This window comes from Eucyclogobius newberryi, unplaced genomic scaffold, assembly GCF_026437365.1.
Source record: "Eucyclogobius newberryi isolate DKJ021-1_F unplaced genomic scaffold, fEucNew1.0.hap1 SCAF_20, whole genome shotgun sequence".
Classification (NCBI taxonomy): domain Eukaryota; kingdom Metazoa; phylum Chordata; class Actinopteri; order Gobiiformes; family Gobiidae; genus Eucyclogobius; species Eucyclogobius newberryi.
The window spans coordinates 8,924,053-8,950,985 of NW_027315835.1; the positions used below are offsets into that span (position 1 = coordinate 8,924,053).

The following is a 26,933-nucleotide window of genomic DNA, read 5'->3' on the forward strand; positions in this document are numbered from 1 at the left end:
CAGTTCGCCACGCTTTATGGCACCGCCGTGTCTGCTCCGCTTTCTCTGCTCGTCTTTTATTTACCAGCCACTGTTTCTTTGTCCGATTTTCTGACTATCTGTCGGTTGAATCGACAATTCTGCGCAAAGCGACCGCTGTTGTGATTCGTTGTTTTTTTGAGGGGTGGGGGGGAGAACTTTAATTGAATTGAACGCCGCAGGATTCCACTCAGATGGTTTAACCTCATGATTAAAACGTGTCGGAAAGTATCAGTGTTTTGCTAAAAGCTGTGGACAAATGCAAAGCAATCCCTTCTCTTAAATGAATAAACAAATAAAAATTAGGAGGAGAAAAGCAATTACTTACAAATCTGAATAGCTGAAATGATTACCAAGAAGATAACAATAGTCTTTGTGTGGCTTCTAAAACTAGAATATGATCGAATAACAACATAATACAAAGACAATGTGCAATACCAAATCGACTGCTTTTGAACAGGGATAACATGTGCTCAGCGGTTCATTTTTTCCATCATCTTTCTAATCTTCTCATGCCCGTTTTATCTGGACACGATCAAAGATGTCCGCGATCACCCGAGTAGCCCATTCCTCTACACCGGAGTCATCAGAGCAGCTCGTTCCTCGATGGCCCCGTAATTGACTCCGTAATTACAATCTCCGCTCAAGGTGAAGTTGTGGTTCAGGGTTCGAAGATCGGTCCACTGAACATCACGCTGTATTATGAGATCTAAGAAGAGCCGGACCAGAATGTAGGAGGCTGTATTACACGAGAGGCTGGTTATTCATCCAAATTGAAGCATGATCTACAACTGAAAATAGAATATTATTTTCTTTGAATGGGAAAATGATGCATACAACAGGAAGCTACAATATTTAAGCTAACAGAAGTCATATGCAGCACTGCACATAACCATGTTCAGAGCCACTTATCGTACATGCTAGTGTTCTACTTTAATAATAACTTTTTTTATTTATATAGCGCTTTTCAGTGACCCAAAGACGCTGAACATAATAAAAAAAGGGGGGGGTATTTACAGACAGGGGGGGACAACACGTACAATACACATTAATATACAGATAAAATGAACAAGACAGAAGAAGTAGAGAGAAAAAGATGGGGATGTAACAGGGGGTAGAAGAGTAGGCAATGGGGTAGAGGAGGCTAGGGGTAGGGGAGGTCATAGGCTTGGGTGAAGAGGTATGTTTTTAGGCGGGATTTGAATGTTGTGAGTGAGGGAGAGTGGTGGACAGGTTGGGGGAGGGAGTTCCAGAGTCGGGGTGCTGTTCGGGAGAATGCTCTGTCGCCAAAAGTTTTAAGTCGGGATGTTGGTGCAGCCAGGGTGAGAGAGGAGGAGGATCGGAGAGCTCGGGTGGGGCGGTGGGGGATGAGGAGGTCAGACAGGTAGGGGGGGCATGGTGGTGAAGAGCTTTGAAGGTGAGGAGGAGTATTTTAAAGTTTATGCGCTGCTTGATGGGGAGCCAGTGGAGAGAGCGGAGAACGGGAGTGATGTGATCACGGGACCGGGTGTGGGTGAGGAGGCGGGCAGCGGAGTTTTGGACCATTTGGAGTCTATGGAGGGAATGGGAGGAGATGCCAGTGAGGAGGGAGTTGCAGTAGTCGAGGCGGGAGGAGATGAAGGCATGGATGAGGGATTCAGCAGCGGGGAGGGTGAGGCAGTGTCGGATTTTGGCGATGCGGCGGAGGTGGAAGTATGAGGTCTTGACGATGTGGCTGACATGGGGAGTGAAGGAGAGGGTGGGGTCCATGATGACACCGAGATTGCGTACCAGGGTAGAGGGGGTGATGGTCGAGGTGTCGATGCTGAGTGAAAAGGGACCAGTTTTATTGAGAGTGGATTTGGTGCCAATGAGGAGGAGCTCTGTTTTGTCACTGTTCAGTTTGAGGAAGTTGAGAGTGAGCCATGATTTTATTGTAGAGATGCAGGTTTCGATGTGGCTGAGGGGAGGGTTTTGGGTGGATTTGGAGGTGAGGTATATCTGGGTGTCGTCAGCGTAGCAGTGAAAGTCCAGGTTGAGTTGGCGGAGGATGTGACCAAGGGGGAAGATAAGATAAGATAAGATATTCCTTTATTGTCCCACATGGGGAAATTTCATTGGTGCAACGCAGGTAGATACAGAGGTAGATACAGAAGAACAGATCACTTATAGGAAGTCTGAAAAACACTTTCAGTAGAAGATCTCCTATAAATAAATAAAAACTCCCATAGACAAATAAATAAATAAATACATAAATACCATTGCATGTGATCACGACAGTAATTGCACATGAATATGTGTCACGACAGCACATAGGTTGCACATGAATTGCACATGAATTCCAACAGCAATTGCACATATGACAGAATTGCACATGGTTAGGTCAGTATTGCGAGTGTTCAGTACTAACAGTTTTTGTTATAAAGTCTGACAGCAGCAGGAAGGAAAGACCTACGGAACCTTTCCTTCGCACATCGAGGGTGGATCAGTCTCTCACTGAAGCTGCTCTCCAGAGCGGAGAGAGTGCCCTGCAGGGGGTGACACTCATGGTCCAGCATAGATGTGAATCTAGCCAGGACCCTCCTGTCCCCCACCTCCTGCACCGAGTCCAGAGCACAGCCCAGGACGGAGCTGGACTTCTTGATGACTCTGTCCAGCTTCTTCCTCTCCCTCTCTGTGATGCTGCTGCTCCAGCAGGCCACACCGTACAGGAGGGCTGATGCCACCACAGAGTCGTAGAAGGTCTTCAGGAGTGGCCCTGTCACTCCAAAAGACCTGAGTCTCCTCAGGAGGTAGAGCCGACTCTGGCTCTTCCTGTACAGTGCGTCCGTGTTATGAGTCCAGTCCAGTTTGTGGTTCAGATGAACACCCAGGTACTTGTATGAGTCCACTCTCTCAATGTCCCGTCCCTGGATGTTCACTGGTGAGGGGGCAGTGGGGTGGCGTCTGCGGAAATCCACCACCATCTCCTTGGTCTTCCCCGCGTTGATGAGGAGGTGGTTCCGCTGACACCAGTCCACAAAGTCCTGCGCCAGTCCTCTGTACTCCGCGTCATCGTCGTCCGTGATGAGTCCAATGATGGCAGAGTCGTCAGAGAACTTCTGCAGGACACAGCTGTCCGTGTCATGTCTGAAGTCTGCAGTGTAAAGGGTGAAGAGAAAGGGCGCGAGGACAGTGCCCTGGGGCGCCCCCACACTGCAGGTCCGAGTGTCAGACACACAGTTCCGGGCTCTCACAAACTGGGGTCGGTCTGTGAGGTAGTCCAGGATCCACTCTGCCAGGTCATACTCCACACCAGCCGTCTCCAGCTTGTCCCTCAGGAGCAGCGGCTGGATGGTGTTGAAGGCGCTGGAAAGATCGAAGAACAGAATCCTCACAGAGCTGCCAGGCTTTTCCAGGTGAGAGAGAGAGCGGTGCAGCAGGGAGATGACGGCGTCCTCCACTCCGATGCCAGACCGATATGCAAACTGCAGCGGGTCCATGGCTGAGCTCACGGTGGAGCGGAGGTGGTCCAGGACTAGCCGCTCCAGTGTCTTCATCAGGTGGGACGTGAGAGCCACTGGCCTGAAGCTGTTGAGGTCTTTGGGGCGCGGTGTCTTAGGCACAGGTACCAGACAGGAGGTCTTCCAGACCTGTGGTACCACCCTCAGCTTCAGGCTCATGTTGAAGACATGCTCCACAACTCCACACAGTTCATCTGCGCAGGACTTAAGGAGCCTGGGGCTGATGCCATCAGGTCCTGCTGCCTTCCTCACTTTAATCCTCTTCAGCTCACTCCTCACCTGTGCTGCTGTGACAGTCAGTGGTTGGCAGGGGGACTGTGTGCTGGGGGGATGGGTGAGTCCAGGCGAAGTGGGGAGCCGATGGTCCGGGGCAGATAAGCAAAGAGGAACAGATGCAGGGCATTGTCCAGCTGTGGAAGAGGGAGCATGCAGCTGTGCAGGGGGAGGGGCGGGTGACCGATCAAACCTCAAGAAGTGAGCATTTAAATCATTCACCCACTGTAGATCCCCCTCTGTCTGGGCAGGGGGGATTTTGAAGCCCGAGATGGTTTTCAGGCTCCTCCACACTCCCTGAATGTTCTTTTGCTGCAGCTGCTCCTCCATCCTCCTCTTGTAGCCGGCCTCAGCCTGCCTGATCTTCCTCCTCAGCTCCTTCTGCACAGTCCTCAGCTCCTCCTTGTTCCCTGACCTGAAGGCTCTCTTCTTCTCCTTCAGCAGAGCCTTCAGTTCACGGTTAATCCATGGCTTGTTGTTTGTAAAACACCGCACCGTCCGGGAGGGAACAATGTTCTCAAAACAGAAGTTGATGTAGTCCGTGATGCACTCTGTGATGGTGTTGATGTCCTCCCCATGTGGGTCATAAAGCTCAGTCCAGACAGTGGTGCTGAAGATGTAGCAGATGAAGAGGAGGGGGCCGAGGACTGAGCCCTGGGGGACCCCTGCGTTACTGGGGAGAGGGTGGATGAGTGACCGGAGAGGGAAATGAACTCTTGCCTGTTGGTGAGGTAGGATGTGAGCCAGTCAAGTGCAGAGCCCTCAACACCCAGTTGGCGCAGCCTTTGTAGGAGGATGGAATGGTTTATAGTGTCAAACTTTACTCGTGTAGCGTTAGATATCATCATTATTCATTTTATTTGAGTAGTTGTTTATCTTCACTTTGGGTTGCATACTCCTACTGTCCTTGAACTTGAACACTGGAGTTTCCCCATTGTGTAGGGCAAGTAAAATGTAACTTATTAAATCTTATTTACTCAAAAAAACATTTAAAATCCATTGCTGCGATGCGTTTTGCGGTAAGCTGTACGTTACCTGTAAAAGTGAACACATTTTACGGTCTTTTACGAGCCAGCGAAGCACACTCACTCGCCTTGTCAGGTGCGTGGCGACAGGTTATTACTCAAAATAATCAATACTAGTTAACTAAAACCATTGTGATCATGTTTGAATCATTGTTATCTGGACTATACTAGACTAAAAGACATGGCAAAAAAAAAACTGCATTATTAAGTCACTTTATTTCGTATCATTCACCATAATTCAACCTTTATTGGGTATTATTATGTACAATAGAAATAATACTATATTTTCCGGACTATAAGTCGCATCTTTTTTCATAGTTTTGGCCGGGTTGCGACTTATATTTACATTTATACGACTTATATGTGATAGTATTTGTTATTTTCACACTTCTTTCATTTCATACTCCAGTGCAACTTACATATGTTTTTTTCTTCTCTATTATGCATTTTTTGGCTGATGCAACTTATACTCCGGAAAATACGGTAATCTGATTGGGCGACTAAATTAATAATGAATCGTTAACAGGTCGGCTAAAATAAGCGTTAGCCCCGGCCGTTTGTAATGTATGTATATGTAACTTGGATGACTTCTGCGGCGCCGATAAGTCGTCATTTTTTACTCCTTTGATCCTCCCTTGGATCGGAACATGCGTCACACACAATCTGACGCTACATTTTCCCGACCTTTATCTCCACTTCACGCCCTCCCATGCCCCCTGCCCCTCCTCCGACCTCTTTCCCATCTGGTGCGGGGGGAGCTCATAAATCATAACTCAATAACAAAGCTGGTATTTGGCTGTATGTTGTTAATATTGTACATTATTCTCGTTTCACATCGCTCTGGTTCTCTGAAATATTAACTGGCCGCAGGATCGTTGTGTGGTTCGGTCGCACGCCGCTTTTTAAAACATTTTTAAAACACACGTAGCTGCCAGAATCCATTGGATGGACGCTTCGTGGACATTTTTTGGCTTCGTCCGTGCGCCACTCACATTAAATCTACAGCCTAATGTGGATTTTTTTTTGTTTTTTTGTTTCGTATTAACTGGCACAAAAAAACTACCACTCCTTAAACCCACGAACCCTGCAGAAGAGAGCAGTAATTGCAGTCGTTTCTTTATTTTCTCAAAACCCAAAATATTTAAAGCTGTTTTCTCCCTCAGTTGCCTGGTAACACTTTTTAGAAACCGCAGAAGTGGGAGCACGCTGCGAATGTGCCAGAGAAATCGAAAAGCAACAAGAGACAGAGGAGGGAGGTACAACACTTTGACAATCAGCCAAAATAAGACGCGTAAATGCACAATCATATTTTCCGTCGTTAGCGCGGCGACCTGCCTCAACACTTAATGAAGAGATGTGCAGGCTAAAGCGAAACGGATATGAATATGATCTGTAAAGAGACACTCGTGCGTCAGTGAGCTACTGCCGTCACAACGCAACCAGACATTGAGCTGTAATGAAGATATAGTACTGCGATGTGATACTGTGGCAAATATTGACTACAATAAATACCCTGATATTGTGTATAGCCCCCTCATAACAGTTGTGCAATCATGTTTAATAATCAATTAGTTATAGTTCAAAATGTGCTAGTAAAGGTCTTGGTTGAGGTTCAACAATTGCAAAAATGGGGAACGGACTGTAATAATAAAACACAAAAGTGAAGAAATACCACATCAAAGCCCATTCAGTTTAGAAAAATTCAAATATTAAGAGTTTAAAGGCACAATAACCAGCTATGTGGTAACTAATGTCCATTACCGGTACTAAATTGATTAACATTACATTTACAAGAATCTGCCTACATACGAACATAATTTCTATTAAAAAAATTCCCCTCAACATTCAGTGGCCGCAAAACTGTTTTCCAAATTTGCATCTGTGGAGCTATTGTGTGCTTCAAATTTACTTTATATATGGGAATATGAAATCTCCCCATGTGTGGACAATAAAGGAATATCTTAAAACAGAGAGGCAAAGTTGCTTTTCTGAGCGTAGCTAGCAGCTTGTTTGTTAACAGTAGGGGGTGATAAAGGCCACTTCAACTCGCGGACAACACACAGACTCAGAAACATCTTATTTACAGACAGAAAGACAATCAGTTCATGTGTGCGTGATCACAAAGTCTGCATCCATGTTAAATGTGAGCATAGCATTAGCGTTTCTGTTGTTTATCTGGTTTTCTATGTTCTGTTTACATGATTTTCCTTTTTTTTTTCGATGTCACATACAAATTAGCATCAAGCAGAGCTGTAGACGTTCATATTTGCCATCAGACTGTAGCTCCTCTTTCACATTTTAGTTGCTCTTACAGGAGAAAATGTCACTTCTCAAATGTTGTGATGTCATTTGCATAACCGTGAGCATTTAGGCCAATCTGGTGCGACAGAACAAGTACAGCTGATTATTATGGTCAAAAATACAAAAATGTTAGGGAATTTTCCACATTTAGGTGACATTTTGGTATGTAATTTTTTTTAAACAACCATAGCGACAAAAAAATGGACTGGCAGAGTGATGCGATGTGCCACTACATTGCAAACTCTGCCGGTGGATTTCAGAGCCCCACTCCGCCCCCGAGAGGAGGACAGCACTCTAGTCAGACCTCTCCATTATTTGGCCTCCTGCAGAGACGAGCGCAAATGGTGCACAGAGCTGTTAGTTCAGCGCCGCTTCGGGGAGGGTGACACTGAAACCCACGCGCCAACACAAGCCTCACGAGAAAAAAAAACCACCATGTACGACTACAACGTAGCGGCAGTGTTTGATTTCCTGTTGGATACTTGCTTACTTACTTACTTAAATGCCATTTCACTCATAAGTACTGGCGCGCCCCCGAGCTGTGAGGGTGACATCATGGCTGGACGATAAGGCCTTATGATTGATTCTCGATTGCGTTTTCATCCTCGGTATGTCCATCAAACTTGGCTTTAACGCTCGTCACTCCATTCATCAACCGAGGGACGTTTCTCAGAGGTTTTGACGAACTTCCGCCGGTCCATCCATAATCCAGGAGACTCTAAAGTGCTCGAGTTCAGGACATTTTGAAGATTGAGCCACATGTCTATCGTGGCTCTAGACAATCTAACTTGTGATCGTGTAAACTAGAAAAAAAATATGAAGATGTTACCGGGGACTGAAGTAAAACAATTATCTTTCCATGATGGCATTACAGTATGCGTGACACCTGTATTGATATATTTTAAATTGATGCATCCGCTTAAATAATAGGTTAAATCAATAGGTTCAAGACAGTAATAACAGTAATATTAATAATAATGCATTAGCGTATTTTCTGGACTATAAATCACACCTTTTTTCATAGTTTGGCCGGGGTGAGACTTATACCCCAGAGCGACTTAAATGTGATATTATTTGTTATTTTCACACTGGCAACCGCATGTCACATGTTGATTATTTTCACACTGACAACCACAAGAGGGCGCTCTCGGCTCTAAGCGACACAGAAGAAGAATCTGCACTTCCTCTACCTCCGGAGTTGGAGGAGGTGGAGTTGTTTAGAAGTGACACAGAGCAAGAATAATTCAATGGATTTAGTAATTTAGTGATACATTTCTCCTAAAAATGCAATTTATACTCCAGTGCACCTTATTATGCATTTTTTGTCTGGTGCGACTTATACTCCGGTGCGACATATAGTCCGGAAAATACGGTAAATTCATAGTTCAAAGTTAAAGCTTCACACAAAGACAATTCTTCCGCAAAATCTACTCGTATCTCATTATATTTTCACTGTTGTTGTTTCAGTGTTCCTCAGAAATCCCACAGACGTATCATCGCGGCCATTCCTTGACGGCAAAGGTAACATTTGCGCCACATTCCTGCCAGAGCCTCTGCTTAAACTTAACAGCCCGTGACCCGCGCTGCTCTGTAATGGGAAGGAAAGGCACGGACCCTGAAGTCGTAAAAACGGCCGAGCGCTGGTAACCGCAATTAACCTGTCGCCAAACAACAATGCGGGATTCAAAAGAGCCACAGCAGCATTTCATATTCGGTTTTCAGCGCCGCATGTCGTCTACAAAATACGCGTGTACCCGGAGCATGTGGCTACGTTTGAATGACCCTATATGCAGGTGACGGGTTAGATCTGTGGAGAAACACGCCTGTTTTTGAAGATATTTTGAAGCAATAACACAGTTGAATAATTGAATACATGCAAAATAAACATCATATTTAACCTCTAACCAGTGAGGGAAAAAATACAGTAATTTACAATGACTTGGCAGCAAAGAGTCATCAGCAAGTTCTAAAGCAGGATTACATGACAACAGTGTTAACGACGAGTCACGTGAGTCATGAGGACAAAACCAGATTTAAACTACAACTAAAAGACCCACCAAACCAATTTTAAACCAAGAACCACAAGATCTGAACTAGTACTACAACAAAACTCATGACAGAACCAAAGCTTGACTAGATCTAGACCAGGACTAAACCAGAACTAAAAAAAAAAAAACAGTTAAATGTGTCAGGGGCCAACATTACACTGGGGAAGATGACTGTTTTTGAAAGAAAAATCCAATCTTTCAACAAATGTTCAACCATAATTGCTTTATTGGGATTGGCTCCATAAACCTGCCTTAATCGTATATCATAAAGTTTGTGTGTGCGTTTTTCACCCCCCAAACTAACAACAATCACATCTTTTGGGTTGAATAACGCTACCACATTCTGAAGCTGTTTTGAATAAAATAATTGTTGTTTATCTAAATGTGAAGCTCCCTCTCAGTCACACGTTAGTACCAAATGTTTCTGTTAGTCACACTCACTTTTTAGTTGAAAATCACCTAAACGGGACCACAGACGACTTTAAATCAATTAAAAAACGAACAAGTCTGCGTTTCGTAAGGTCTGCGTCGTGTCACCATGGTAACTATGTCCTCCATAGACATGCGTGCGGTTTACCCGAGTGCGACCTCAGTACAAATATCAAATGGCCCCTCCACCGCAGCTTGAGAACCACTGGTCTAAAGCCTGAATCACATTGAAGTGTGAAAAGGATTCTCGTGAAAAAAAAAAACACACACACAATAAAACGGTGAATAGCGTCTTTTAGTTTGAGAGCTCGTCTGAACACAAAAGCTCCACTCTTTCCTCCAAAGCTGTCCTGCCTCTTGTGCCTATAAGTGGTACCAGACTTTTGCCGTTTCTTCACTGGCCCAGTTATTTATTTAACAAAAAGAGCTGTAAAAAGCCAAACATGAGGTCATGGAATATTCTGGCTCGGCACGAACAAGTCAACCCTTTCGATGGGACTTCAAATTGCACCTCAGCAAAAAATATGAGCTGCTATAGAGACACTTTTGACTTTTCTTTTTTTCCTTTTTTTCTAACTGCTTGTTGAATTACTGTAGCAGAGTGGTCTACATGCGTTTTCAATTAAGTGTCCGAAAAGTAGGGCCCCATTTAGAGGCCGGAGGAAATGTTAAACAGACATCGTCAATAGAGCAACGATCCATCAATAAGAACGGACTTTATAAACTATGACGGTGTCGCAATGAAACAATAAAGTGTAAACAAATCATTCATTATTTGTGTTATTTTTTTCAGTTGCAGTTTAAAAAGACACACATTATGCATTATCTGTGTTGTTACTGGCCTCTTACAGTATGTCTTACAACTTAAACAATGTATGTACTGAAAACCACACATGACTTTCTACCGATGAGGTGTTAGCGCTCCATCTACTGGCAGATGAAATGCTAGCTTGCCCTCCGCCAAACTACTCTAAGCACGCAGTTGTAGCGAAGGTGATTTTGTAATGATTCTGGCGATGACTTATGGGTTTAAAATCAGTGCATGAAACCTGCCAAATATCTCTATCTTTGACATTTGAAACTGTGTTTTGTGAGGCTCGGAGGGAGACAACCTTATAAGCAGGATCAAGATGTTATTGCTTTGTCTGGTATGTTCCACGGTAGAGCATTTCTGTCTCCATGTCGACAAGAAGGCAACGTCGGATCTGTGGAAGGGCATGTTCGCTTCACAGTAAGAATGCCGGTTTGTAATCAAATAAATAAAATAAATGAAATAAATGAAATAAATGAAATAAATGAAATAAATGAAATAAATGAAATAAATGAAATAAAATTAATAAAATTAAATTAAATAATAAATAAACCCCACCAACAAATATATAGTGAACCTTCAAATATTACCTAAAAATGTTGGAAGCCATCTCTCTAATTGCAGACATTTTTAGGGTCGTGTAGACCTTCTATTTCATTCTTGCAAAACAAAAACAACTTTTTTCACTCTCTCTGGTCTGTTTACATTTATCCGCGGCGTTACCTCCAGCTCCACAGTCTCTGCTCAGACTCAGGCTTCACACTGCGAGCCTCAGGAGCAGTGGGGCACTTTGAAGTCGGCTGTAAACGTTTGCTCTTGTTCTTCTGTCACCTGTGATGAACCCCAGGTAGAAGTGCAAGAATAATCAAGACCAAATCAAAAATGTTATGAGGATGGCCACAATTAGAATATAGCGGCATGTACTTTGATAACATTCACTCTGCAAACAACAAATATCCCATCTTAATACGTATAAAACATGCAAACCCTACTCTAAAAACTGATTCTTGTATTAAGTTTGCAGTTAATATTTCTGTTTCTCTCTCAAAAGTGGCAGTATACCTGACTTTCTTCTTGTAAATGGGTAAATTGAGTTCTTTCCTCATAGATTATATTGCAAAAGAAGCACTTTGCAACTAAATCCGAACGGTTTTCGCTGTGTGCTTCTAATTGTTAAACATTTTATTGTTCACAAACCTGGGAAATGAGAACTTACACTATATAATGTTTTAGATGATGGTAGATCGGCCCATCCCTGCTTCACCTCTGCCTCTAAAAAAAGCTATTCTAAAGCTGTGCATGTGAAGAAAATGCATGCAAGTGAATACTAGAGCAGTACCAAAGTGTTAGGAAGGAGTTGAATAGATTTAAAAACCCACTTCCTCCTTTTACCCATCATTAATTCTACTGGCAATTAGGGCAGCAAGTAACAAATGTTTTAGTAGTCGACTATTCGGCAAGTCATTTTTGCATTTGTCAACTATAGTCATTATTATATAATTATAGAGACGTTTTAACACATTATCAACCAATTAAAGGTAGAAATATGCTGACCGAAGGCTTCTAGATAGAGAATGTATTTATGTTTTTATTTAATAATGCATCTGTATTTGTTGTAAAAGGGTTGGCATGTGTTTCAGAGTCTGCAGTCCAGCTTATGATTCCAATTATCAAGATATGACTCAAATCTTTTTTTTCCAGTCATCTTTGCAGCCCTAGAGAATCTTACAATTTTTCGAATTATCATCATCAAACCTAATCTATCACAATCTAAATAATACGCCTCAGAAAAGTCATAATTAGATACTTTTTCCTAACCGTTCAGCCCCGTCCCTACCCGGGCTTACCAGCATCACTGTGTTTCTTAACGTTTTGGAGACGTGCACTCCCGCTCGCACTGTAGTCCTGTATCTGGAGAAGGCTTTGAAGTGAGAGCCCGCCTGGTTTGAGTTACAGGTCTGAGTCTCGGGGTCTTTACATCTAATACACCTCCGGGGGGCTGCGGTTGTTAAACACGGGGCAAAAGGCGCCCACCTCCAACCTGCTCCGACAAATAGACCGAGGTTTACTGAACACAATCTGGAGAGAACATTAGACGTTCGCAAAGATGACGTTTGGGACTAAAAGCTGGACCTGAACTGGGGTAAATTCACACAAAAAATGTAATCAACCATAATACAGAATAGGGTTATTTTCCGGACTATAAGTTGCACATTTTTTTCATAGGTTTGGCTGGGGTGCGACTTATACTTATATTTATACTTATAGCGACTTATGTGATATTATTTGTTATTTTCACACTTGCATTTCATACTCCAGTATTACTTATATATGTTTTCTTTCTCTATTATGCATTTTTTGGCAAGTGCGACTTATACTCTGGAAAATACGGTAAATAAAAATGCTGTCTTCAATAATGAGCAGTAGTAAAGGATAAAGCTGCAACTAACAACTATATCAACTATTCAAACTATACAGTGGTACTTATATATAGAAATAAAGGTTTAAAAAGTAAATAGTTTAGTTTTTTGTATGTGTTTTAGAGTCTGTGTAGTCCAGATAACAATTACTCTAGTAAAAATATATCATGTCTTACTACTGACTGTATCTCGCAATGGGTAAAGACAAGAAACCACTCAACCTTTACAATAAATGCAAATCTGATGCAACGTAATCCTTAACATTCAAGCCGATGCTACATATGTCAGCAAAGCAGCAAAGAGAAGAAATCGACAGTGTCCAAATCGCTTCTACAGCAAATCAAAGGCCGCGGCGTGTAGCGCGGTTAGCACAACCCAATCCGTCTAAGCCTCCATTTGGTCAATTCTCATTTGGCTAAATCCAATTAGCATCGATCCTGCATGTGCTTAAAGCCGGGGCTTAGTTTTCACCGTGATGGAGCACGAATTGTACCGGTCTTATTTAACCCAAGGCTGAGTTTGTGGAGTTAAAATGAGTGAAGAGATTGATCCGAGACACGCTGAGGGGTTTCCCAACACCAGCCGAACAAGTCTGTACAGTGTTAGTACTAAAGGGCTCGTTTGCATATTTACACCGCGTTCACATACTATATATAGTTTAATACACAGTACGTAACGTTTTAGCCAAAAAATAGACTAAACAAAAGAGTGTTGTTATTTTTTTGTATGGTTTTATCGCACCAAATATGTATAAAAAACTGTGCCCTTACTGTAAGTGCTTGCATTTTCACACACCTGACTCGTACTTGCTTGTTTCCATGGAAATGTTGTTCCTTTAGCTATAATACTCCATATTATGACACAAAAATCTAAATGTCCTGAAGTATTGTTTTAACTTTCTGACTTATGCAAGCGACTTTCCACCTCCAGAAAGTTAAACAATGTGCCTTTAAAATAACTTGAATATGTTCACCTTGTTTCATGACTAAGACACTTCACAGTTCACGGGTAGTTTTGACCAGATATTAGTTAATTGGTCTGGATTTTACTTAGTATATTTCAAAACTGTTTCAATATACCGTATTTTCCGGACTATGAGTCGCACCTTTTTTCATAGTTTTGGCCGGGGTGCGACTTATACTTATTTATACTTTTATACTTATACTCCAGAGCGACTTATATATGTTTTTTTCTTCTCTATTATGCATTTTTTGGCTGGTGCGACTTATAGTCCAAAAAATATAGTATTTCTTTATAGTTTTGTTTGAAAAAAGTAAAATGAAATATTGAAACCAACTAACTAGCTTGAAACCAGTCTGAAATTTAGACCTATCAAATATGCATGTTCCATAGTATGGCATTACATTTCACCATCTAGCATTGAATTGGGTACTTTTATTTGTACTAGAAAAAAATACATTGAAAATCATGCACTCTTCTCTTAAGCTTGGATTATACTTCCCGCACGCAAATTGAGATGTGCGGACGACAGCGGAGAACCTACACTTGCTGTGAGTGGGCTCGCCTCTCCACAGATCTGACCTGTAACTTGGCCTGCTCAGGATCTCCCGCTCGTCTCCATGATCAAATATTATGTAAATGAACGTATTTGTCTTTTCATCCTTTGTTAAATGCCATTCCGATTTGATTGTGATTTATCTTGCAGCCTTCTTTTAATATTTAATTAAAACATCAGCAAATTAATTTAGTATATTTTGATCAGTAAATTGCTTCAGGTCTCCAAAACACTACCTCCTCTTCTAAATTGCTACTTAAATGTGTAAATTACCATAATAGAAAGCCTCTCCGTTCAAAGCTTCGTCCATTGCCAAACAACCGTTCTTTGATAGATATTACCATTTCATACGCCCACATTTAATTTACTGTTTTGCTAATTAATATACAAGTGTCGCTAATGGCTAATAAATTACCTCTTGAGAGGCTTCTACTCACATTGATTGGGCGGTTATTGTCATATTAGATCAAAATCGGTTTGACGCCAAAAAAATGACGCCAAATGACGCCAAAAAAAAAAAAGCTTGACTTTTTTCTTTTGCACAATGCTAGCCGACTGTTGATTTGCTGTTGATTTGCTTTGTATGCTAGGCACTTGTGATGTTGATAATTAAGTGTTGTTTGCATAGCGCTAGTGCTCGAATCTCCCTTTTTTAAAGATGTTTACAGTCTCTGAAGCAGCCAGATAGTCGGCCTGAGGGTCTCATTCTTCCGCCTTTGAAAACATCGTCGGCTGAACAACAACTCGAAACAGTGCACGTTCAAAAACCCACACAGACTTTGAAGAACATATTAAATAAATAAACAAACGCCTCTCAATTAGCTCTTACACTCATCTCTCCTTGGGACACAGTTATTTTTCAGTCGGATGCGTCTTCTTTGTTTATTTGAGAGAGAAAGGGGGGGGAGAAAGAAAGAGTCTTATCAGTCGCTAATCATCGCGTGTCAAATTCAGAGCCAAGAAAAACAATAAAACACAACCAGGGAATTGTAATCCTCTTCGACTACAGACCCGGCACAATTGTTGGAAAATCACCAACTTAGCGGGCTGTGTTTTTGCAAAATAATCACATCAAAATGGTTTTAATTCCAGTGAAGGCAAGAACAATCTCTTCTTTTAGGTCTTACTTACTGCGCCATGCAACTTTTCTAGAGGAGGATTCTCGAGATAGATTATTGATTAGACGTTCAAGAATGGAATTAAAACCATGTACAGTACATGTTTAATAAGCTCAATAAATGTGTTCACCAACTACTATTACAACTTAGCTAAAAGATAATGACAACATATAGTCCATACTCCCATTTACACTCCAATTAAGTCATCTCATTTACACAATCACTGCACTGCACAAACTGTTGTCAAATATAATGTGTGTATTGTAAAATTAAAACGTAAAAACCACATTCAAGCTGTGTGGCAAGCAGATTTTCCCCACTGCAAAAAGGTTCTTCTGCCTCTAAACACTCGCACAACGCTTTGTTTCAAATTACCCGCAATTGTCGAGTAACGGAGAGCGCTATGAGATCTTCTACGCTGTTTTTAGTTTCATGAAACATCGCGGGACTCGTTCTGAGCATTTCTGCCGTCAAATTGCGTTCATTTCAACGCCGTGCTCGTGTTAGCGTGCCGGGGCAAGCTAGCTTCTGTGTATTCGCCCATGGTAATTCCCTCCGCTGCCAGTAGATGGAGTTCTAACACAAATCCTGGTGATGGAATGCCCGATTGATTTGGTTTTCAATATATACATGATAAAAAAGTGCTAAAACATGAGATGCCAAAGTAAAGACACTCTTTTAAAGCCCATAAACAATACAGATAATGTGTCTCTTACCCCTGAATCAACCTCCCTACGGCCACAAACTGTGTAATCCTGCCCCACTACAAGCAGCTGCTACACGGAAACAACACAGATATTTCATATGTCTAACATGGAGCTGCTCTCTTGATATAATTTGTTGAGACAAACTAATTGCGAGTACTTGTAATTCGTGTTTAATGAGCGTTTGGTTTGTCGGAGGAAATTAGGCCGACCAGATAACACTGCAAATATTACAAACGCTCCCTGTGCGTTAGCAATCTCATGACAGGTTTTAACTAATTCAAACCGGCGTCGATCGCAAGTGTCAGCAGATGCTACAGTTACGGGCCTACAACTCCAAAGAATCTTTTTCTTTTTTTTTTTAAGTTTTGATACATGCTGGGTCTTTGGAGAGCATTGTCGAAACTTAAACGTTACTAAACAATAAGATGAAACGCTATGTAATGACTTTCTGAACGTTGCAGGTCCGTTTCCTCATTCTAGATCATGATTAGTACAAGAACCGATAAGTGAAAGGTACACAGCTCGATTCAAAAACGAAAACAACAGCAAATGGCGCAGAAATGCATCGAAAGACGAGATCGGCACCGACCTGAGCGATCTTCACCGAGTTCTGGGTGGAACCTCCAGCGTGGTACTCCACCCTGTTCCTCTGCACAATCTCCTCAAACCTGCAAAATATAAATAACACACAAAACAGGGAAGATGTTTAAATGAGACAAAAAAAATACATTGGGTATCACGTAAACATAGATTAATTGCCGCTTGGGGCCTTGCACACTGCCTTTGAGGTCAACAGCCATGGGTTTCAGAGTGATGAAATATTAGCACCGTTCCCATAGCAATTAACATTTCATCTTAGAATAGCCGGACGTAAAGACAGGAAGGTGAAACCCAGGGGTAGGCAAGAAAAACGTGTAAAATTCTCGTCGCGTTTCACTTGAATGGACCCAAAAAACTGATACTAATGTTTTATTTTGAATGAAATGACCATATTTTCCGGACTATAAGTCGCACCAACCAAAAAATGTATAATAGAGAAGAAAAAAACATATATAAGTTGCACAGGAGTATGAAATGCGGTTGCAAATGTGAAAATAACAAACAATATCACATATAAGTCGCTCCGGAGTACAAGTATGAGTATATGTCGCACCTCGGCCAAAACTATGAAAAAAGATGCAACTAATAGTCCAGAAAATACGGTAGAATAAGTTAATTGTTGTTAATGTTATATTTTTATCAATGGGGTGATTAAAAAAAAAATGAAATATGCGGATACAAATTGACACTAAAGCTCAGTATCAAAACTAAATGTGTGAACCTAGTTACTTTATTGGGAGGTAATTGTTTTAGAATGGTCATGACAGAACTAGTACCAAGACCAAACGAAATAACTAAGCAAACAAATTACGATTTGGCCTTAAAAATAACATTTGATTGTCCAAAAACGTGAGCATTGGGTTTCATCTTGTCAACTCCAGGCGTCACGTTTGTCGTTTTTTACTGTGAACAACATTCATTCCAATTCTCCGATGCATTAACAACCAGTCGATTTGTCACATACATTGATTCCAACCCCATTTCGGAGCAAAGCTGTTGTTGTTTACGTATTTGGACGAGAGGGCAACAGTGTACAATGCCGTCCCGCGGAGGAGTATAGATAGAGGACGTCCCGAGGGCCAGCTTTATCATCGTGAGTGAATCAGATTGACCCGCGCAGAGGAGTCGAGTGCGGCATAGGAGGTCCTCTGCTCAATAAAAACATGTGGTGGTGTGTGTATGAGATCCACTGTGAGAAAGAGTAAACAGAGTATGAGGAGTTACAGTATCCCCAGTGGCGCAGAGTAATTCAATATTTATGTGATGAAGATGTAGAGGTTAACTGAGCGGGCCCACATTAACGTTACGGCACATGCATTATTCCAGACGGTAAATACTTTTGACAGTGACGGAGATAAGTGGCCTGGGAAAATGACATATACATTTATTTATTTTTAAAGTACCGAATTTTCCGGGTTATAAGTCGCACCTTTTTTCATTGTTTTGGCCGGACTTATACTCCAGAGCGACTTATATGTGATATTCTGACTTATTTTCACACTGGCAACTGCATTTCACATGTTGATTATTTTCACACTGACAACCTTTAGAGGGCGCTCTAGGCTCTAAGCGACGCAGAAAAAGAATCAGCACTTTGTCTACCTACGGAGTTTGTGGAGTTGTTTAGAAGTGACACAGAGGAAGAAGAATTCAATGGATTTAGTGATTTGGGGTAAAACTGATGCTTTGGTAAACTTGTTAGCATGTTCTTTATGCTATAGTTATGTGAATAACTGTTAACATGTTATGTTTACATAGCTTTTACATAGCGTCATGTAGCTGAAGGTGTTAGCGTTAGCATACGTTCACCTATTCACCATGTTCTCTAATCTGTTATTATTTTAAATTGCATTTCAAGATGAAATGTCTGTTCTTGGTCTTGGATTTTATCAAATACATTTCCCCCCAAAATGCGACTTCTACTCCAACCCATGTCACCACTTCTTGTAGCACGGGCCAAAGTAAAGTAATTAGAAACATATCGTTGAGTCACAAAATCATAAACGTTCAGTAAATGTAATATTAAAACATGTGTATTTGCCTTCATACTGTTTCTCTCATTCCCCCTTCGTCCAAAGCCAAAGCAGGTGTCTCAGATGAGATTTTTTTCCACCATTGGCACGTTTTTCCAGAGTATTTTTTATTGCCAACAGTGGACTCTGCCTTCGCCTGCAGACACAATATATAAGGTCTTTGAAGCTGTAAAGGTTATACTACACACCTCGCTCATGTTGTACACTTTACATGCAGATTACAGCTTTGTAGTGCAAATACGGCCCTTCGTCTTCAACTTTAGCGACAAATCTGCCAATGCGGGCCACCTTTGAGGGGTTTAAATGTGACTGCGGTCCAAAAATGGCAAAATAAATTTGACTTTTGAGCACCGCCAAGTCCCTCGAAAATGGGGCAGGGGATGTGGCAAACAAATTCATGTCATGATTTTCATAGAGCCAAGGTTACACTTATGATTTGAGTCAAGATTGCCTCAGGTTACTAAAGCTGTAATTCTTCTGAGAGCTTATACTTCACTGTGATTGGTTGAATGACGGAACCAGCCAGGAGTGGGATAAGACTGGATAATAAACTCAACCAGACACTAAATCCTTTATGATATTGTTGTATTGCCGACCATTCAAAACACGAATGATAGTGAAGATAAAAACTATGATTAAAAGAGTTGTAATCAATTTTGGTTTAAGTAAAAAAAAAAAAAAATGTCAGTAGGGACGTCACAATATTAAATGCTAGTGTACAATTATTATGACATTTAATGCTTATTCACAATTACTAATAACAAGAAAACAAACAACAGTGAAATAGTTCATTGTATTTCGTCACACATTTACACTTACACTTACGTTACACTTGCTATTCCTCAACTTTGTGATCTGCATTACAAAATCAAACCTTTCAAATGACAATAGAGTAAATGTTACAAAAACAGGCAGATCAAAAGTTATTTACACTGAGATGTAATTGTTTAACTTTTGATTGAATTAATTAAAAAAAAAACTTTAAAAAATAAAATATTGCTTCAAAAATAGTCACAATTAAAATGTCCATAGCTGTTACAATAATGTTATATAATAATGATTAATGATTTGGACATCCCTAAATTATAAAAGAAGCTCATACTGTCAAAATGAGACCGCTGCTGTCTGCATCTTATAAACTAGTGTGCTGTTGTCAAGCTAGTTGTTGTTAGCGCTAACGAGGTGCTACGCTCTAGACCCTGAAAGCAGTAAAAATACAAATGCTTTTAAATACAAATACTACATCATAGTGAAAGTAGGGAGGTAGGGTTGGATTGGAAAAGTATATTTGTTTATTGTGTGAGAATGTGTTGTAATTAGTTGGTTAGTGAGTTAGTTATTTCATTTAATTATGAATTCACTGATTTCAAACTGTATGTTGATGCCAGTGATAAAGCGCAATACTATATCAATACTTTCAAAACCACACTGAAAAGCAAAGTAAGTGCTAGACTAATTTATAATCCAAACTTTAAACAATCTAATTTTAGATTAAAAAAACCTTCTAGTTTTAATACAATATTTAGTTTTGATCTGAGTATCAAGCAAATACAGCCCGGAGCCACCGACCTGAACTTCCAACTAAACTTTTTAAACTTTTTGCGCGGATCAAAGTGAGACAATTAAAAAAAAAAGCCCAGACAGCGCCATAAATATTTAACATTTTTCATTCTTGGATAAGCGAAACGGCGCGGGAACCTTCACCCTCCGAGCAGCTGCCTTTCGAAACAAGACGTGACGCGAGCAGAGTTTCCTTTTAGGGAGCAAAAATCCATCTGCGTCCACCGCGCTGAGAGGAACAGACAGGATTTGTACACAATGTCCTGGACCTGTAACCCTTTTAAAACCGGCCGCCTCGTTTTGACCCGCCGAGCAATGCCAGCTATGCAGCGCGCGCCACTAATGTGATGTATGGAGTTATGTAAGCGGAGAAAAACACAGGAACGAGGAGACGGACGAGAATATGAATACAGCGTGCCGAGATAAAGGTGTTAGTTTGCCATTTTTCAACTGGAATCTAATGGAGGCAGTTTGTTTTTCTGTGCTTAGCATGAATCTGAGAGGAGCAATAACAGAGAGGCTGTTTTTAAAGCTCAACACAAAGCCCAGTCCAAGTGTATTATTGATGAAAACCTGAATTTCTTCATTCTGTTTGGACATTTTGATCTGATAATGCTGCGGTCTTTGTTATAAGAAAATATTTTCATACCGGTTTTAGTGTATAGTTCAGTTAACGCTTGCAACGCTCATAATAATATTATGAGCGTTGTAAGCGTTAGGAGTAGGATTATTTTTTAGTCTTTTTTAAATCATTTTTTAATCATTGCAGTCTTACTAGAAAGAAATTACATTGATTTATTACCGTTATTACAGGTAAACGTAATAATAATAATAATGTATACTATTTATCTGGTGCTTTTCTAGACAGACACTCAAATGTAGGTGTTATCAAATGGATTTTATTTATTTTTCATTCTGATATTGTCCCTACACCAGACCACGCTCTGTAGGATGTGTTGCCGACTGCGTCTATGCCATATTGTGGGATATTCCAGGCAAAACATTACCATCTCCGTGGAGAAAATAAGGTGGCAGACCCTCTACCAGAAAAGTTACATAGTGCACCTTTAAAGAGCCCCCAGAACTAGAACAGGACTGGATCAGGGCTGAACCAGAACTACAACAGGACTGGACCAGGGCTGAACCAGAACTAGAACAGGACTGGACCAGGGCTGGACCAGAACTAGAACCGGACTGGACCAGGGCTGAACCAGAACAGGACTGGACCAGGGCTGGACCAGAACTAGAACAGGACTGGACCAGGGCTGAACCAGAACTAGAGCAGGACTGGACCAGGGCTGAACCAGAACTACAACAGGACTGGACCAGGGCTGAACCAGAACTAAAAACAGGACTAGACCAGAGCTGAACCAGAACTAGAACAGGACTGGACCAGGGCTGGACCAGAACAGGACTGGACCAGGACTGAACCAGAACTAGAACAGAACTGGACCAGGGCTAAACTAGAACTAGAACAGAACTGGACCAGGGCTAAACTAGAACTAGAACAGTACTGAACCAGGGATAAACCAGAACTAGAACCAAAACAAGGATTAAACTGGGCTGAAACCAGGACAAATATAAGAATGTTAATATACTTCATGAACATAAAGAACCCTTTAATCAGTGCCAATCAACAAAAGATCCAACCACATGCTTTTACTGACAGAATATCAGCTGTAGACCTCTCGATTATAAAGATCCAAGCCGATTATCAAGGATTAGCAACAATTCAACCTCAGTTAAAACTCGATTGACGGTCCGACTCTACACGGGCCTCTCCGTTTAATCCATAATCACACAGAATACTGATCAAGGAAATTATCTAGTTCTTCGTCATCTGCTTGGAAAGAATCCTTTGTTTGATTCTTCCAGCCGAGAGTTGATAAAAACATCGGCGGCACTAATTCACTGGGCCCGAGTCGGATCACTTTTCATCTTCGACAGCCTTCAACCGCTAATGTGCCATTTGTATTCGGAGGAGGTTAGGGTTGTTTTTTAAAAGAGGATCACTCATGTCCTGTTTACATTCTTGCGGATTGGGAGGGAAACGCGATCTCTTCCTCGGCACTTGGCCCTAAATGGCTTCTGAGTTCCTCCTTGTTCCCCCCCGAAAACCTTGATGAGTAGATTATTTACAAGAGGCAATGATTCAAGAGTCTCTTTAGTGTATCTATTCTAGTCAAGACTGGCTTTGAAGTCTGGATGAGGCCGGATGAGAGTCCAAAGATCCCGTTTGAGTGATTTTGCAGGAAGGTAAATCAGGACGGCTGGAAAGCACGTGCTACGCAAGGATAAACTGCTGCGTGAGGTAATGCCATTCTTCTTCCACAACTTCTTTGCTCACATAATAGCTATTTAAACAGGTGCGCCATGTGAATGAGGTCGAAGGTCCCGCCCCCTCGCTCGTCACCGTGGCGATGTCATTGCTTTGCCTTCACGGTGTGTGGCATTTAAACCGTGCATGAGGTTCTTTTATTGCAAAAACGTTTCTTGTATATCTGACCTGTAACCTGTACTCGTGGCACAACTTGTTATTTTATAGTTTGTAGCTTTATTGGGGTTAAAAACAGAATGTAACTGGTTCAGAAAAAGAACAAAAAAAAGTATATCCCTTTTGTTTAGGATGCCAGATATTGCAGATTAAGAAGATTAACGTTTTTATCAGTCAATCAATCCAACAAATAAACAAACACAACTTTATTTGTACAGTAACAACTGGACCAAAGTGCTTTCCACAAGTGTATTAAAGATGTAAAAACAAATCAAAATGCGATACAAAGACTAGGACTGGCCTAGTACCTCACGATACGTTACTATTCCCGTTACGGCGTCCACGATACGATACAAATCCCGATACAGCGAACTTGATACGATGCACGTCCTGATTCATGGATACCCCTTAAAACCGGTGTTATAAGTTTACTAAAATTATGTTCTGATTAAGTGCAATAACAAAATGCAAAACTGTCCCATGGTAAAGACACATTTTCAGCTCCTCGGATTCGGCCTTGATGCAGCATTCCTAGGTCTAATTTGGTCGTTTAGTTTTTACACCCTTTATACAGCAGGCAATAAATTAAGAGATCCTTTTTAGTTCGGCTTTGAAGTCAGGATAAGACCTGGACGAGGACCCCGAAAATCCCATTTGAGCGATTTTAGAGGAAGAAGTTAATCATTGGCTTGGATAGGATGTGTATCTTTGAGAGTGGATAGTCCTCTATAAGTGTCTTCCGAGCGCACGGCTAATTCTTATTGATCACCCACTTCCTCCTCGTCAGTCTTTATTTAATTGGGCTCGTCGCGTTTATTTAAAATTCACGTGTCGCGCGGACGGACGGGAAACTTGATCAAACGGTGCAGCGTGTGAGGAAAAGACTCTTCTCCACAGGGATCAGGAGAGAGGATCCAGTCAGATGTACAAAAGCGTGTTTAGTCTCAGAAGTGGCATTTATACTTGGAATCGGAACTTAAGAGGTTAATTTACAGGTGCACTGTGTAACTTTTCTGATGGAGGGTATTAGACGCTGTAATAATCTGCAATTTGGTGTTAGGGTTATGAATCTAAATGAACACAGTAAAAGTGTAAATGTGAGAAATAAAAAAACACCTTGGGATAAATGCATAATGGAGAAATGGAGACAGGCGTACAGTCTAGAAAAGTGACATTTTGCAACTTTAAAAGAATGTTTTATAAAATTGTGGCACAGACAAGTCTTGTTCATTTATTTTGTATCATTGCATTTCCTGCATTTCCTTTTAAAGACATTTATGATTTTCTAACATCTCGCTTACACCAAATACCGTATTTTCCAGACTATAAGTCGCACCTTTTTTCATAGTTTTGGCTGAGGTGCGACTTATACTTATATTTATACTTATATACTTATACTGATACTCCGGATTGACTTATATGTGATATTATTTGTTATTTTCACACTTGCAACCGCATTTCATACTCCAGTGCAACTTATGTGCTTCTCTTTTTATACATTTTTTTGCTGGTGCGACTTATACTCCGGTGCGACTTATAGTCCGGAAAAAAAGGAACTATCTTTAATATCACACAATGTGGCATTAGACTTAAGTTAAGTGTTTTTAATTGCTAAAACAATCCCTTGAATGACCTTTAAAGTGGGACAAACATGAGCAAAAAGAGCCAAAAAACCCGCTTCTGGTTATGGTTCCGTTTGATTAAAGGAGAGAGAATTTCGTGATGTTACAGTTTTGCCAGCCGACTTTTAAAAGTGTTCAAAGTCGGGCTTAAAACCACGTCAAATATATATGTAAGTATATTTCCCAAACAGCGAATAAAGCGGCCTGCGTTGGTGCTCATTCACTAGTTCGAGACCCACCGCTCTGGACAAATAAAGCTACAATAATAATATTTATTCACCTCACAATGACCTAATGGTTCTAAGCCATTATTGCCCTGAGGCAGACTGACAGAGACGTGGCTGCCAAACTACAGTATTCCATTCAAAGTGTTCCGTAATTCCCATTCGAACGCCGCGGCGCCGCTGCTAATTGTTTCCGTGGGCCCGGCCGGCTTCGTGAATAAAATAAACAACGAGAAATTAACGTGGGATAAAAGAGCAGAGGAACCTCGCTGTTTTCTGTCCAATTAAACTGTTTTTTGGAGGGTTACGGGGTTTATCCGTTTTAAAATCAATACGATCGTCTCGCAGTGAAAGCTCGCTCTGAAACCCGAGACCGGTCCATTAATTATCCCGTTCTGTGGCCGCTCCAAGGTTGAGCTTTATCTTTTCTCATTTCAAATCAATAATTATCTTCCCCCTGCTCCGCCGCCAGCCTTTGGAAATAGAAATAGATGTGTTTTTCATTCAACGTGCGGACTGTCTCTGGTCGTTTCGCGAGACATTTGCGAGACAGTGCGAATGAATAGGCCATTCTTATCATCGGGAACATTAGGGCAGCGCGGGGATGCGAGTGCGGACAAAGGCTCGCTAATGGACCGCAGGAATGGGCTCAGATGTATTATAATATGCAAGCGAGTCGCCGAAATAAAACGGACGTTACTTAGAAATGCAAGCAACAAGTATGTTTTAATCTCGACACGTCTCAGTTGTTCTCTAGGGGTCGTCGGAGGTCACGGGCTTTTTCTCTCCGACTTGCAGTGAGTTGTACGACGCGAGATTCAAGGTATATAGCTCTTCATCAAAAGGCAAAATAAACCCTTTAAGTCTTGAATTCTAAACCGCAGTCAAGGAGGTTATGTTCTATTGCTTTATTGTGACAGCAAATCCTTCAGAAAGTTAGAGTTGAAAGCGTGAAATTGCTAGTTTTTAGTCTTTATCCTTCTCCAAAGTACTAACGGTAACACAATGGGATTCCACTTAAGTTATTGCCACTTTGTGTCGTTGTAAAACTCGAACTAAAGTAATATTTTCCATTTTACAAGCACATACGAGGTCAGTTAATCAACGCGATGTACAAGGACTACGTTCGTTTTGTCTTAAAGGGCCATTGACAAGCAGGTTGGACAACTCATTTTAATAAAACACAGTTAAGATATTTCAAATGTGGCAAAAAATGTTACAAATTGTATCTTAGCACAGCAATTTTTTATACATTTTACTTTCCGGTTGTTAAAAGATACTTATTCGACCCTCTGCAATTCTTATCGTGCGACAATAGAACAATAAAAATGTACACACAATGAATATTTTACCCAAAAATATTGTTCCGTCTTTCATTTATTGAAAGATAATTAACAGAACGACAGGACTTTATAAAGGAAAAACATGCCTTTCGATTAAAGTATTGCATCTGTCAAACGTAGCTAAATATCGTGCTGCCCAATTAGAAGTGTGTTTTAAAATGTTATTCTCAAACCGCCGGCCTGAATATTCAAGTAGATGCCATCCGATACAAAAACCACAACATTTCCAATAAACTGCAATTATAGAAATGTATTCATGTGCGATTGGAGGACATGTGGAAGCCTGAATTCGCGCCGAGCCTCCACTGGATCCGGCATTAATGAGTGCGTGATTACATGGTCATAATGGGTGAGTAATTGCATTAGAAAACACTGACAAACTGAGCATCCCTCTAATAACAAGCAGCCCGCAGCCGCTTTCACTCGACGCACTGTGAATGAGCTCGGAGACTGGGATTTAGGGGGAAATGTGGTCACGGAGGATGAGACGGAATTACGCTCTCGAAAACGTCTTTTTTCTGAAACATTCAAGTATGTCACAATAGTAGAAGAAGGTCAGATATTAGGGCTGGGAATATGGGGGGGAAACTAAACATGAATCAATACTACTTGAACACAAATACCGTATTTTTACCGTCATTGAATGGTCTATTTTTGATCATTTTTCATATATAAGGCATGTTAAGCGAAACAAAACGTGGACCACACAAGGTCAGTCAGCACAAGCAGAATTAATCCATATATAAGGCACACTGGATTATAAAGCACACTGGATTTTTGAGAAAATTAAAGGCTTTTAAATGCGCCTTATAGTGCAGAAAATACGGTAGTCCAGTTTATTCTTCCAAAGTCCGGCCTCTGCTCCAAACACCGTGCTTTTATTGACAAAGGATTGCCTCCTGATTAAAA

General features: G+C 41.2%; 1 protein-coding gene across 2 annotated transcripts in view; it reads right to left on the bottom strand.

The window, feature by feature from the left end:
• Window positions 1-26,933, bottom strand: part of LOC140368636 (adenosine kinase-like) — a 256,046-nt gene that overhangs the window by 212,534 nt on the left and 16,579 nt on the right. For both annotated transcript variants that reach the window (XM_072455627.1, XM_072455628.1), the window contains exon 4: window positions 16,738-16,816. In XM_072455627.1, coding sequence (XP_072311728.1) covers window positions 16,738-16,816 — 79 coding nt within the window. The remainder of the gene's footprint in view (window positions 1-16,737; window positions 16,817-26,933) is intronic.